Source organism: Callithrix jacchus, chromosome 4 (assembly GCF_049354715.1).
Source record: "Callithrix jacchus isolate 240 chromosome 4, calJac240_pri, whole genome shotgun sequence".
NCBI classification, from domain to species: domain Eukaryota; kingdom Metazoa; phylum Chordata; class Mammalia; order Primates; family Cebidae; genus Callithrix; species Callithrix jacchus.
In genome coordinates, this window is record NC_133505.1 from 82,917,363 (window position 1) to 82,932,864 (window position 15,502).

Consider the following 15,502-nt stretch of genomic DNA (forward strand, 5'->3'; position numbering starts at 1 on the left):
TAACTATCTTAGAGTTAATATTCAAATAACACACAACTAAGGTGTTATTTGTGTTAATGTGTGTTATTTGATTACATTTTTGTACTTGTATCCATTTTAATGATTTGATTTTTTAGTAAACCAGCTAATAATAACTTAGTGTTCTTTTCATTTGCAGTTTTATATTTTGCAAGTAGAAAAACCATTTTCTTTTTTGGTTTTATTCAAACTCTGAAAATTCATACATCATTACCATTAATAGTTTCCTTTGTTAGTGTATAGACTGGGTTTTAATAAACTTGCTCTCTTGAAACTGTTACATGAGAGAAGCATGATTTTTGAAGACATTCTGTACTGACTGCTCAAGCCCCATTCAGATCCTATGTATTTAAATGCAAATAATAACAGGAAGAGGTAAAAGACCTTAAATGTACCTTTGTACATTTACACCTTCTGTTATTTATAAACTTCTTTAGAAAAGTGGCTTGGGTCAGAGCAAATGACGTTTTTTAGAAAAGTAGTTTCTAGACCAGGCGCGGTGGCTCAGGTCTGTAATCCCACACTTTGGGAGGCCGAGCAGGGTGGATTATGAGGTCAGGGGTTCAAGACCAGCCTGGCCAAGGTGGTGAAATCCCGTCTCTACTAAACACTACAAAAATTTGCCGCGTGTGGTGGTGCGTGCCTGTAATCCCAGCTACTCGGGAGGCTGAGGCAGGAGAATCGCTTGAACCCAGATGGCAGAGGTAGCAGTGAGCTAAGATCTCGCCATTGCACTCCAGCCTGAGCAACAGAGTGATACTCCATCCCCCCTACCAAAAAAAGAAAAGCAGTTTCTAAAAGGCACATAATTAAACACTTCAAGCGCCCGGAGTCCATTCATTTCTTTATTCAACAAATATGTACTTATTATGTATTCCCCCTAAAAATGAGGGAGGCCAAAATCAGTAAAATAAATAAAATAAAATAAAATAAAATAAATTTGTACAATTTTCCTGAAAGTTATTCTCTATTATACACTTTTGGAAAATTCATAACCACGTCATTTTCAGAAGCTCAAAGAAAATTATAATTTTTACTTAGATTAATAGCTACCTACCTAAGGCTTAATGTGAAAGGATAAGATTTTGTTAAAACTCAGTTTGCAGTTTTCCCATTGGATTTCAGTGATTGCACTGTATTTGATAGTTTGTTCACTAATTTGTTTTAATTAACAGACTGTGCACTTGTATAGGGCAATAATCATGACTCACCCCATGAGTGCAACAGTATTGAATTCCTGTTATGTGCTGGCATAACAGGAGTTCAATCCAATATGCTTAAATGAATGAATGAGTGGAACTGAAATCGAATTTCATACACGCAGCCACACAGGCAACTATTCTGCATTCCCCCTACTTGACCCTTGTTTACCTCTGTGAGAAATGAACGATGATGCTTGAATTTTACTTTGGTCAATAAGAACATCAAATAAATAAGCCATTAATTTAGAGTTCATTAATTTGCGGTTCAAGATGATTCAATCTTGGTTTACCTTAAATTTACCTCTGCAGCATTTAAAGGTGAATAATATATCAAACAAATTACAGTAGACTTAAAATCCTTGAATTTCTTTAATGGGCAGATGGCTAAAGCAATCATGCTTAACACTGTACAGAAATTTACAATAACCGATTGGATGCAAAGGAATGTCTTAATAAAATAAAATCCATTTAGCAAAATAAGTTTAACAAACCTCTATTTAGAAATGCTAGATATTTTATTCTATAAATAACATGTTGAGACATCTACTTAAGAGCAACTAAGGATTATGGGTAATACTACATACTACAGAATCTGCCTTCAGGATGTTTAGAATCCAGTTGAGATTCTAGTATATGAAAGAATTATAAAACAGCATAATGCAAACATATGCTTAAGAATAAAGATGAAAATACAATGTGAAAAATGGAAAAGTGAGAAAAATCACTGTACAATCACAATTTCTTGCAAAAAGTAAAAATTTAATTTCACTTTTGAAAAAAAAATCGTTGTATAATTCATTTTTCAATCAGTTATTGAAACCCCCCTTTCTCATCCTGCTCCCTCATTAGAATCAATGCATTTATTTCTGTGAGACGTCTCTCTAAAGTTTCCTTTTTTCTTAAAGTCCTCAATCTCACCTTCAGGCGAGCAAGCTAGAGGGGGCGCTCTCCTGAGTAAAGAGACTTGGCCTGCGCCATTTCCTTTCCAGAGGCAAAATTAAAGACCGCCAGGTTCCCTGGGGCAAGTGCCTTAATTGACTAGGCTCCTGCTCAGAGCTGAAGGCTTTTTTCTCCCGACTGGCATCTGGAGCCCTCCGCTCCTCAGAACAGGCCTCCAAGAGGGGCAGAAGGGGCCGAGTCTGCCGCAGGGGCTTCTGGGGCTTGTGGTCTTCGAGATCTGCTCCCTCCTCACTTCCTCCACGAGTGTAAGGCAGGGGGCGCTGGCCAGCATTTCACCCTGGCTCTGGTGCTCACCTGCGCGGCAGCACTTGGAACCCCGCCCCTGGGGATGGCGCAGAGTGCCTGCTCTAGGCTGCTCGTGCCCGCTTGAGGGCACCCTCCTCCGCTACAGGAACCAGAAGGCAGGCGGAACTGGCCCTCCACAGCCTTCCAGGGCGTCTTCCCACCGCGCAGGGCCTGGCTTTGTGCTCTGTGGACCACGCATGCCTTTCCCGTGCCTTGGGTTTGGACCTGAACTCGCAGTATTCGCAGGTGTGTATGGAGCTCCGCACACGTTTGGATGTTACTATTTACCTAATTGATTAGAGACTATATCTGCTGTGGAGCTGCTGAAGCGTCCGCCCCCACCTGTGTGGGTTTCTGTGGTATGTTCTATCGTCTGAGCCTGTTCTAGGCTGGCTTGACCCACAAAATGGTTCCTGAGCTTGGAAGAGAAGCCTGTCTTGAGGTCTTCGGTGGAGTTGTCAAATCCATTCACTGATCCGATTTTTTGTTAATCATCCCATTCTATTGGACGAAGTGGGTGAAATGCTGTAGATGTCAAAGGTGGGACAGACGTGGTCTCTTAAAGACTTCACAGGCTTCAGTTAGCAAAGGATTTATAGATGCGTAAGAAGCATTGAGGGTAAAGGGTGAATTTGCATAAGAAGTATCTGATAAAGTAGTGTGCGACTTGGGGCTTGATGGAGAAGCTTCATGGAGGAGGTGGCCCTTTAAGGAGGGATAAGAAACATATTTGAAAAGTGAAGGCAGGAGTGAGGAATACATTACACATGAGGGGGTTGGTAAGAATAAAGGCAGGAAGCCACGTGTGGACAAAACAGAATGTCTTAGTATGTCTAGATTGTTTGAAGAGGCAGGAATTAAGTCTGGAGAAGTATCTTGGACTGAAAAGCTTTGAATAGTTTTATAGTCTGGAATTGCAGACACATTTGGACTTGAATTCCATCAGGAAACATAGATAAAGCAATATGCAGTTGCTTAATATTCACAAAATGCACATAATGTAGAAAAAATATGAACAGAATATATCGTTCAGTAGCAACACTTGTGTCAAATTACACACACTGATTACTTTTGGGGGTCTTGTTTGTATTTTTGTTTTTTATTTAAAATTTAGAGATTTACACTGTATCATATGACTACAAATGACTACAAAGAGACTGAGTCACTTGACAGGGATTTGTGAGTTGCTATCCATTATTCTATTTATTTTTATATGTGAAGACTTAGTGCTTCAGAAGGGTTTTAGATCGAATGCAATAAAGAGCATGTGTAATTTGAAACATGTATGGATGACTTGCAGGACATGGCAATGGACCATAAATGACATAATTCAGATGTGAAATTTGAAAATTATCAGACAAAAATTGATAACCATGAGTATGATTTTTATTCTTGTTTTTTGAATGTCAGTCTGAATGCCAGTATTTGGAATCAGCTTTGCAAAAACAGTGTTATGTGGGCTTGTTAAAGCTTAGAAAATATTACCTTATACTATGTCTTAATGTATCTAAGGATGTTAGAGATCCATTGGATATTATGGTGAGGATCAAAGAGAATATTTTAATTCTTTCATAGGGCATGTGTACATTAAACTCTGTCATACCAAGGTGCTTGAAGCTGATGGTCAGAGTGACAATTTATTATAACAAAGCTAGCTAAATTAGGCTAGGTCACTTAGGAGCATCGTTGAGGCAACCATACATATGACTACATTGTGGAGAATAGATTGGAGGGAGTTAGAGATCAGTTAGAAGGCTGATACAATCTTAATGACAAGAGATACTAATAGTTTGAGGAAATTGTGGAAACATTTAAAAATATATGTGGATAATCACAGGAGTAGGGCTGCTGAAGTCAGAAAGAAAAGTATTTTAAGAGTAGAGGAGTGGTCATCAGGGTCAAATACGGCAGAGAAATAGAATGGGGGTTTGCAAACGGTCTTATGGTTTGGCAGTTATGATGTCATTTGCGACCTTGGTAAGAACACCTATGTCAGGTGGGGGTGATTGGATATTTTTTTTCCCCTTTTTTAAAGCTGGGAGCAACCTGAACATGATTATGTATTGAAAGGCAGATGTCCATACAGGGAATGACACTGAACAAACTGAGAGGAGAGGACTGATGGAAAAGGTACAAGGGTTTGGTATACAACTAGTGCACGTTCTTATAATATAACTTATGTTAAAGGACAGGAAGAAAGACATTGGCCACTATTTTTGAGGAGATTATCATGGAGTAATCAGAGCTTCCTTATGTGCCAGCAGAGTGCCTAGAATCCAGGTGGCTTATCTATCCATTCACATTAAGTTATTTGGCTAAGATTTTCAGAGCTCATCATATGCTAGCCACAAAGATTTCTGGTCTGAATAGACAGGAAATGGTCTCAGTGGAGCTCACTTACCACTAAGGGGCATGGACATCAAACAACTGACTGCATATGGATTATCCAGCTACAGTTGTAATAACTGACCGAAACAAAGAGTATGGAATGTTAATTCCATTACCTGTAATCAGAAGGAACTGACAAGGCCTGAGGATATTGAAGAAAGAATTTTCAAGAATAGCATGTTTAAGCTGGTGCCTAAAAGAGATTTCTCCTGTTACCAAGTCAGTCCTCCCACCCCTATTGAGGCCTTCTCTTGCCCTATTGTCATCTCATTTCTGGTTCTCTATTTACTGGTGAGGTAATTCTCCACTCTTTAGCACTTGAAATGTATTTTGCCAGTAGGGTGATAATGTGGGAAAACTTTCAAAAACAAAGGCTTTGCAAGGATCTTTCTCAAGCCAGTTATTTCTGCATTATGGTGGCTAAATATGAACTAAATGGCCATTTAATTTTATTCATGCTACATTGATTCCAATTAGGGAAAGAAAAGGGTTTTGGGAATGGCAAATCGATGGTCAGCCACAGCCACCACTGACGTAGTCTCTTAACATTCTTTGGAAGAACCACATCCTTTGGAAGTGAGCACAGGGCCTGTCATTTCTTATTAGGAATTTTTGGTAACAGCCAATGAAGGTTAGTCTTCTTTTTCTTTCATTTACAATTTTAATGCTCTCTAGGTCAAGTGATTGGGGAATAAGCATCCACTCACATCCCTTCAGGGAAATGAAGTTACTATTGCTGCTATGATTCTGCATTTATATAGCACTTGAATGTTGGCTAAGTGCTTTTACAATCAATTTTATTGTTCGATTTAAAAGATAGCCTCAAATCACCCTTGTCAAGATTATTTGGATTCAGAGAAAAGGATCTTTTCTGAAAAATGGGCATTCTATGATGTGGAAGAACTCTGATCTATCAAAAGATTAGGTATAAGACAATGTTAACATTATCTGAAGAGAGCAAGCTGTTAATAGAAGATACTAGCCACATAATGCTTTTTTGTTACCTGCCTTTACAAGGGAAGAAAGTGAAAATAAACCTTCTAATGCCAGAAATACATCCCTGTAGGAAGTCAACCCCCCATTATATAGTTTGTAACTAAGGAATTCAGGGATGTTTTATGAGTGACAGTATGTATCTTTTAATATACATCCTTAAAGCATTAGGTTTTATTTAGAGTAAGACTTGGCAAACTATTTCTATACAGCGCAAGAAAAAAATGAATATCTATTTAATAGAGTAAATGTTTCAGGCTTTGCAGGCTATAACTGTTTCTGTTGCAACTACTAACCTGCAAAGCTGTAGTGTGAAAGGAATGATACATGAATGAATGGGGAGGTCTGTTTCAATAAAATGTGATTTATAGAAGCAGGCCACCCAGATTTAGCCTGTGGGCCATAGTTTTCCAATCTCCGATTTACAGCATCTCTGAGATTCCTTACTGAACAGGGAGTGTTATAGATTGGACTGATTGATAGCTAAAAGCTCTATGAAGGCAGAGATAGACTTGTTTTGTTGACTGTTGTAGCCATGTGTCTAGCACAGTGCCTGACAGATTGGGGATAATTAAGTGTACCTGTTGAATGAAAGAGTAAGGAACAGGATATTTGATGGAAAATTACCTAACGGAGGCTAAATGGTTCTGTATTCAGATTTTTAGGTTCTATGGCATGTACTCTATGGTACTGCCATTTTGGGTAAAGCAAATTCAGTAGCCTTTCCTTATCTGTGGGTTCTTTATCCATAAATTCAAACCAACCACAGATTGAATATGTTAAAAGAATTGAAAACCATAATACAACACTAAATATAAGTGAAAAATATAGTACCACTACTATTTATTTTTTGTGTTCCTTATTCCGCTTGCATTTTGGATATACAACAAAATATATTGAAATGTAATATTTTTACATTGATAATCAAATTGAATTTAAATACATCTGGCAGATAGAATATTGTATACACAACTTCTATGCACTGTCCTTGTCCTTTACATTGGAATTTTATAGAATGAATCAAATTCACATTTTAATCCTCTGTTCTTCAGACAGTAAGTTTTTGAATATCTTACCATCTCTATCTGTTTAAAACAGAGTGGCTAGAAGAAAAGCTGTTTTTCATTTTCTATGTGTTGTCTGATGAAATTTAGTTAAGCGTGAGCCCTCCGATGAGTATGGGAAGGACCAACATTTCCTCTTCCCTTATTTGCTAATTCAAGGGAGAATATGATCTTAACCCTTTTTATACTTTCCCCTCTGCTATTTAAAAATATTAACAGTTGTCTTGGATGAAGGCTTTTTTTCTTTCTGTCATTAGATTTACTTATATTTTAAGGCTTTCTATCAAGGAGGTAAAATAGTTTACAAATTGAAGATCTTAAGAGGGGTGTCTACTATCCCATTTTTTTTTAGGTTTTTCTTGAAATATCAAAAGTACATTAATCATTCTTTTATCATTATTGGGGATACTAAAGTAATTTGCTAAAACTTTTATGTAGGTTTCAGATTTAAACGACAGACATCAGTAGGCTCAGATGTATCTTGAAATGTCAGTGAAATGTCCAGATAAAAAAATCCCAGGATCTTATTCTGGGATTTTTTTATCTGGACATTTCATTCTGTTGTTAGGTCCATTATTATACTTCTTACATTTTGGAAATATAGCAAAATATATTAAAATACAATATTTTCAGTTGATAAATTGTCTTTAAGGAAATGTTCTAAAGTACGTTCTTAAATGTACCCTTCATTTAAGTCAATTTTTATAATGAAAGTCCAATTTATTTTTTAACAGGCTTTCAAAATATCTGTCAGCTCTTTAATTCTTCCTTCTGATTTATTCAGTGAGCTCATTCTTCATTTCATTTTTGATTAGATTGCTTTCACCACGGCAGAACTCTGAAAAATAAATCCTCTTGTATTTAACGTGTGCTTTAGTTTAATCTGGATGAGTAGAAGAATGAAAACAACCCATTAGGAAGTAATTTTGATTGTTTGAGAGCAAGATATGACTTTCTTAATCTTTAAGAAAATTGTTAGAAATATATTTCAGAGACTGCTTATTGATTGCTCACTCCTTTTCCTATGCCTTCTTATTTTTATGAATGTCTGTCACATGCAAGATTAGAAAACAAAACAAAACAAAACAGAGCTTATTTTAAAACTTCTCAAAAATAGTTTTTACTGTAACTGATTGGTTTATGATATATTCCTTTTTATTTCCCGGTAGGAGAAAGGTACTTTCTTTCTTGTCTGAACTGTTTGTGTACTTTATCTATGTTCTCTTATTCATGTATTAGTTTGTATTTTATGTATTTATTTATTTTTCTATCTTCACAGTAGATTAAATACTCCTAAGGGGAAGGATATCCTTAGCTCTAGTGCCTGGCACAACCAATAAGTGGTGCTGAACGTTTACTGAAAGAACATTAGTAGCTTACTATAATCTGCCTTTTCATAACAGTGCACAAAACACTTAGATAGTTCTCAAGAGGTTGTTGTTTACTACATAATTATTTCTCTTATATATATAGCTCTAAATAACTCACTCTTAATTAATAATACACTCTTGATAATTTAGTTTCCTATTCTTATAATTTTCTAATTAAAAATATTCACCCACTATCCATCATCCATCATTTATTTGATGATTGCTTAATAGTATTTAAACTATGTAACAAATAGATTTAAAAATTACAGATATTTCTAGTAAACCCTCTTCATCAAAATCAGCTTCCCAAAACCAAAATTGTGTTACCTTATTGCTGTATGATTACAAAGAACTACAGCATAATCTCAGACACCAAATGAAGCAATTGTTTCAGCTCACAGACTTTGACAGTGCATTTCATACCAGATTGTTGCTGTAAAAATCTTAAGTGGCAAAGAATAGACAAATTTCCAGTTTCCCATTCTTTTTCAAAAATATGGCTTCTGCATAACATCGCCGAGAAAGGCACTAATTCAAACTACATGGCTGGGAACTGGATTCCTTAATTATTAATTTGCTTACCTCATTTTTATTACTAATTGATTAAAAAGCTGAAGTTCAGTAAAGAATTAGACAACTTCAGAGAATAGTTCAAGTGGTCTGAGTGAATATTATGTCAATATTATTTTGTACATGTTGTGCTTTCCAGTAATTTTAGTAGGGCTTCCAACTGGGATCCATCACTTCACTGACCTAATATTGGAATCATATTGCAGTCTTCTGTTACCTGCCCTCTCTCTTTCCAATAATGGAAGAAGCCCTTCCATTTTACAAATATCTTTTAGAGCTTCCTGTTTCTTTGTGCACACTGCCAGCATTCTGGCTTAGTTCTTCCAGTCCTTCTTTACTGTGTGGTGTCAACAATCCACCAGCTCCTTCCTTCCCTGCATAATCCTCTTAAAACACCACTTGGATTTTTTTTTCACTTATTCTCTCTGAAGACTGCATTGTTTTCTAGCTGTTTACTTAACGAAGTCAAGACTCCTCTGACTGACTTTCAAGACCCCAACTTCCGTATGCTATTTTCTTTTATTCCCTAAAGTGCCGTATTCTGTAGTCAAGGAGCTCATGCATTCTCCCATGAATACCTATGCCATTATATGCTGTCTGCTCTGTTTACCCCATTTGAAGTGCTCTTTTGCCCTGCTTTTTGCCTCTCTGAGTTCCCATCTTTTAAACATTCCAGGTAAACTTCAGAAGTCCTTCCTCCTCCCGTTCACACTAACCCAAACTAGTTTATTTCCTTGAGTCCTTCATAAATGTATAGTTAGGTCCATGTAGAGACACAGGCTTTGGAGGCAGTGGGCCTGGGATTGAATCATGGCTGCGTATTAGTCTCAAGTGGATCAAACACTGCAATGAGTGTTTACAGTGTGATTGATAGAGTTCATAAGGATCACATGTCAATGAACTAATTTTGTCATCAACTTTACAAGTTAGGTATTTTGATATCTATTTTACAGATGAGCAAACTGAGGCATAGGGAAATTGTGTAATCTCTGTCTGAGGTCACATAGCTAGTAGAGGGCAAAGCTAGGCAGTCAAGTTCTCCTGCTTTTCTAGTTCTATGCTATTCTTGCCTTTTCACAGTATATTTGAAATGATTTTTCTTGATGATTTTAGAATTGATTGATATGCAGTATTACTTCCTCTTGTCTTACTGGAGAAGTTCAGGGAAAAAAAAAATCACAACTCCTTTATCTCTAAGTACTTTTGGAGTTAATGTTTCTACATGCCTGTGTGTGTGTGTGCGTGCACACGTGCATGCGTGTGTTGCTGTGGTGGTAGGCTGAGATGCTGGTCATCAAGGCAGGCACAAGATGACCACATGGCAGTTTAGGGAAGTGCATTCCTATCAACGTTACATTTATTTCCTACTCCCAAGCCCAGAAATTGTAATATGGAAATAATATGTACAAAAAGATGAATAATATGTACAGAAAGATGAATATATAACAGTTTTATCACCTGTTAACTGCATAGCCTTGAGAAAGCCACCTTCTCTGAACTTTAATTTCCTGAGCTCTAAACAGTGATACTAAATTCCACATTACATAATTCTAAATGAGGTAATAAAATAAAGTAATTAAACAAGCAAATGATTATAAGGTTAATTCAGAGTATCCAATTTTCAGAGGTATCCAACAGACATTTGTTACGTTTCCCTTTGAGGCTTTCTGCTTTAGCCAAGCTCATGGCTTTTCTTATCTCCCTATTGATGCCTTTTCCATTGCCCATATGATCTCATGTCCGTATCAATAAATTGCCCTTATTTTTCCTGTCTTCCCCTAAGTACCAACTACTTCATGAACCTTTCTGTTACTCCTTACCTGGAATAAATCACTCCTTCTGTGAATTATTTCACTCATACCCCTTTATATTTGGCATTCGTATATAATATGGCTTAATCTTTCCCACTGAGCTGTGTGCCAGAAATAACACAAAGAAGGCATAGTACTTGGCTGTGATGGCTCACTCACTCTCAGGGGAGAAAGACCCCCAAGTGGCTGTAGATACTACCTTGTGATAAAAAGCATCCCAGAGTGCTGTGAAAATGCAGACAGAGAACAGTTAATTTCAGAAAGGGGCAGTTGAACTGGACTATGAAGGGTGAGTGGCGAACCTGTAGGCAGGAAAATGGGGGAAGGATGTATTCCTCAGAAACTGTCAGTGACAAAAAGATTCATAATATGAGAGCAAGTGGTTTGTTAGGGAGGCAGCAAGAATCCTGTGTAGCCAGACTGTCTATGGGAAGTGGAAAAAAGTGCAGCTGGAAAAGTAGCAGTGTATGGTCCTCAGTAGAATCAGTTGCATGACTATAGATCTATCTGTAAAAGCAATGTTGAATAAAAAACGGTTTATAATTTGTTTCTCCATTGTGACAGTCTGAATCACTACTGAGACCTGACAGTTCAACAATCTAGTAGCATCTTGGGTGGAATTAAGAAAAAGATTGAAGTTGTAACTGATTATGTCCATCACCAAATTGAAGGTTTAATATTGAATGTTACTGGAGAGGGAGTTTGACGAATCAGGGACTCAGTAGAGGGGTTGCCAGAATGAAAAGAAAACTCAGTATTATGATGTTATGAGAAATGTGGAATTTTGCAGGGGGACAGCATGATTGCTTTAGATTCTTGGAGGGTGATTTGGGAAAGTGAACATTATGCTGTTTTGCTTTCTAGGGTGGACCTGAGATTAATAAGGAGAAGTTATAGAGTGTCTGGAAGGAATTTCTAAGAGCTGATTGTTAGGTATTAAATTTTCAGTACTGTTCATGTCCATGGAGGCTGGGTTGGATTCTTGACCCTGTCCTTGGGCAACAGACTGGATCATTTCTTCTAGTGGAAAGCTCCTTAGTATCCATGATATACAGGATATTCAATATAGTTTTGATGTTAAGTAAATGTTATTGTATTTGAAATATATTGAAATAGATTATTTGTGTCTATGCTAATTTAGTGTGTTCACTTGGCAGTCAGTGAAGAAAGATTAAAAGTTTTGGAGTCAAACTATTTATTTATCTTTTACTGCCTGAGCCTCTATTGATAAAGCAGAGATGATAACAGGTACATTACAGGATTATGAGGAGGATTAAATAAGATGATGGATATAAATCCTTACATATACTATTATATTGTAAAAAAGCTGTTGTTTTGAAAGTAATCTTTTTCTTTTCTGTAATCTATCATACCATGACTTTCTAAAAGCAGTGAGCATCCCACAGCAGAAATAAAGCATAGTGATATGTTCTGTGTTTTTTCTGAAGTGCAGGCTTTCTTTGATCATTCAAGTCTATTCCTGAATGTCTTCTTTATGAATAATAAAGGTTACTTTTTCCAGAATGACAAAAGAGTGATGGTGAATTAATCTGAAATTGTGAACTCACTTTTCATCATCTAGAAGCAACTCCAGACTTCAGCAAACAGATGCAACTTTCTATATTTATTTATCCTTCATTTTCTATTAGTACAGACATACATGCATAACATACTTGCACCATTAAGAAATGTCTACAGTCATTTTATTAATTAAGGTTTAATTTAAAATATTCATTGGCTTTCTAGTTTAGCACCCTTATTTTGAAAGAGGAAACGTGTGTGTGTCTGTGCATTCATACACATGTACAGTTGAGTTCTTGCATACATACACATACATCAAAAACACAGATGCAGCTTGTTAAATATTCTTTCTCATGATGAAAGACTGGATTTTTAATAGTTGCTTCAATTAAGAACATTATGATTTTTCTTTCATACGTTTTAAATTAGTGGCTAAAATATTTAAAAGATGAACTTTTCTGCACCATCTTTTACAGAATAATGCAGATGATAAAGAGAGATGCAATATGCAATGATTAGGCTAAGAAGCTGACTGTTTAAGGGTTTATTAATACTGTCATTGTTAGTGCCCTCATGTAATTGTCTATGTTGTAAGACTTCAGTTTTGGATACTAGCCTTACTGCTGAGTGAAAGAGTAAAAGCAGAGAGAGGGAAACAAATGTTCACATATTTTTATATATTATATATACATTTTATATACATGTTCCTAAATGTATGTATCTGTATCATAATAGCTAAACTTTGCAGATTCTTACTATGTAACAGGCACTGTTTTAAGTCCTTTAAATGGATTATCTCATTTAATCCTCACAACAACTCTGTGATATAGCTTTTGTTGTTATCCTTGTTTTAGGTAAGGAAACTGGGGCTTAGAAAGGTAAAGTCTCTAAGTGCTGGAGCCTGCATTTTAACCAGCTGTCTGACTTCACAGATGGAACTTTTAACTACCGCACCACTTTGCCCAGGGGCTTGTGTAGTCACAGAATCAGAATTGGAAGAGACATTGGTCAATCCTTATAGTCTTCATATCAGTGGATGTTAAGTTTTTTCTCATCTCAGACAGATGGCCATGCAGCCTAAGCTTGAGTAATTTGATAATTGGCATTTCATACCTTCACAAGACAAAACGTTTCATTGTTGGATAGCTCCCATCACTAGATAACTTATTCACCTATTTATGGGACATTTGTCTCCCTTTAATTTGCACATCTTGGTTCAAGTTCTGCTTTCTGGAGAAATATTGAACAGCTCTCTTCCCTCTTCTCCCTGGAAACCTTTCAAATGTATTTCTGTAAGCCTTTTTTCAGCAGCTCTGTGTGGTTTGTAGACTCATCACTATTACCGTCACCTTTTCTGACAGTATAGTTCGTTGGTTATTTATGAGAAGATTTAATATGCAGAACTGAACACAACTAGGAGGCATGCAGCGAGGCAGAAATATTTCTGGACTGAGCCATAGTACCTAGGTTAAGATCTCAGCACTGATGTCTGCTGTGTGACATTGGGCAATATGGCCAAGTCTCAGATCTTCATCTGTAATGGGGACATAATGGCAACCCTAATACACAGGCTTATCGAGTGACCAAATAAAATGATTCTTGGGGAAAGTGCTGTATTTATCATAGCCCCTGACTCAGGCCTATCAACATTCCTCTGCTTGGCCTGCCTTTTCGTGCTTTTCCACATCCGCATCACTTGTTCCTTTGTTTCCCTTTGCATCTTTGCTCAAAAAGCCTTTTCTGATGCTATATTTAAAAGTGCAAACAATCTCTTACCTTTTATCTTCATCTTACCTGAATTGTATTCTTAGCCATGCTTATCTCTTTCTATCATTGCTATGTTCTCAGATATAGCAGGCGATTTATAAATAAAACATACTACAATCACATTTATGTTACTGATGTGGTCTGGTCATCAAAAAGGACAATAACATGGTTCTTTTTTTTAGCAGTAGAAAGGCACAGTTGGCAAATTTGTGATTTTTTTTTTTTTTTTTTTTTTTTTTTTTGAGAAGGAGTCTTGATCTGTCACCCAGGCTGGAGTACAGTGGCACAATCTTGGTTCACTGCGACCACCACCTCCTGGGTTCAAGTGATTCTTGTGCCTCAGCATCACCAGTAGCTGGGACTACAGGTTTGTACGACTGTGCCTGGATAATTTTTGTATTTAATTTAGTAGAGATGGGGTTTCACCATGTTGGCTCAGCTGGTCTTGAACTCCTGACCTCAGTTAATCTGCCCTCCTCGGCCTCCCAAAGTGTTGAGATTATAGGCATGAGCCATGGCACCCAGCCTATTTTTTTAAATATTTCAATTCCATGTATTTATTAGTCTGTTAACTTCCTTGTTCTGCAAGGTTGTTTTCTGACAAAATGGTTATCTGGGCTGGACTCCCAGGAGTGGAATATTGTGATTATAAAATTTTAAAATGTTAGTTAAAATGAAAAATAAGTTTATTACTGGTTTCATTTTCTTATGTCTCATGGTCACAGTTTGATGGATAAATGCATGCAAATTTTTATTTTAAAGTAGCAAGAAATCATTGCATTGTCTATTTATTAACTCATTGTAGCCCATCATTGTCTTGATAATCTGGTTTCTGATTGACCGTGTATCTGTAAGGGCTTTATCTCAAAGTGGTGACAGCCCAAGCTAGGTGACTGTTCCCATGTTAATATGGTTTTTGGAGCTGGTGGATGAAGAGGAATCAACAGGGCTGGTGTGGGGTGCAGAAATTCAGATGTGTTTAGGATCTACAAATAGGAGATTAGGTAGGCCTAGAGGAATGCTAGGATCTCAGCTTTGCTTTCAGCCTGAACAGAGTCTGGGAAACATGCTACCTGCCTAGACAGAGTTCTCAGGAAAACCTCATTGATCTGCCTAAAGGGGGTGGTGAAGTTAAGATTACTAGGGGTGTAAGGAGTGCTGAATTTCCAGACTGATTCCTATCTTTTGTGGTTTAGTGACATGCATTTAGAGCTAGCTGTCTGCCTAGTCTTAATGCAAGAAAACAGCTGAAGTCAGCAGAACATCTGATTGTAACAGGTGATCTGTCTACTGACAGGTGAAGAGGAAATAATTTTCTCACAGCAAAAAATGTGTCTTGGGCTATAGGAAAAGAAATAAAAAGATACATTTTCCTTGCCCAAGAGAGTTGACTTTAGTCCTATGAATTATTGACATATGCTTTTGGTGTTCAGTGTTTGCACATCTACCCAGATCAAATAATGCTGTTAGCAGTTAGTTCTATGTCAAACTTTCCTGAATTTAAATCTGCAGAATAATGTTTGGGCAGAGTACCTGAAAAATTCCACAGTTGC

The 15,502-nt window shown here is 36.9% G+C and overlaps 1 protein-coding gene across 2 annotated transcripts in view; it reads left to right on the plus strand.

The window, feature by feature from the left end:
• Positions 1–2,432: 2,432 nt before the first annotated feature.
• Positions 2,433–15,502, plus strand: part of MEI4 (meiotic double-stranded break formation protein 4) — a 324,961-nt gene continuing 311,891 nt past the window's right edge. For both annotated transcript variants that reach the window (XM_035297801.3, XM_078369599.1), the window contains exon 1: positions 2,433–2,711. In XM_035297801.3, coding sequence (XP_035153692.3) covers positions 2,663–2,711 — 49 coding nt within the window. In that variant the 5' untranslated portion in view covers positions 2,433–2,662. The remainder of the gene's footprint in view (positions 2,712–15,502) is intronic.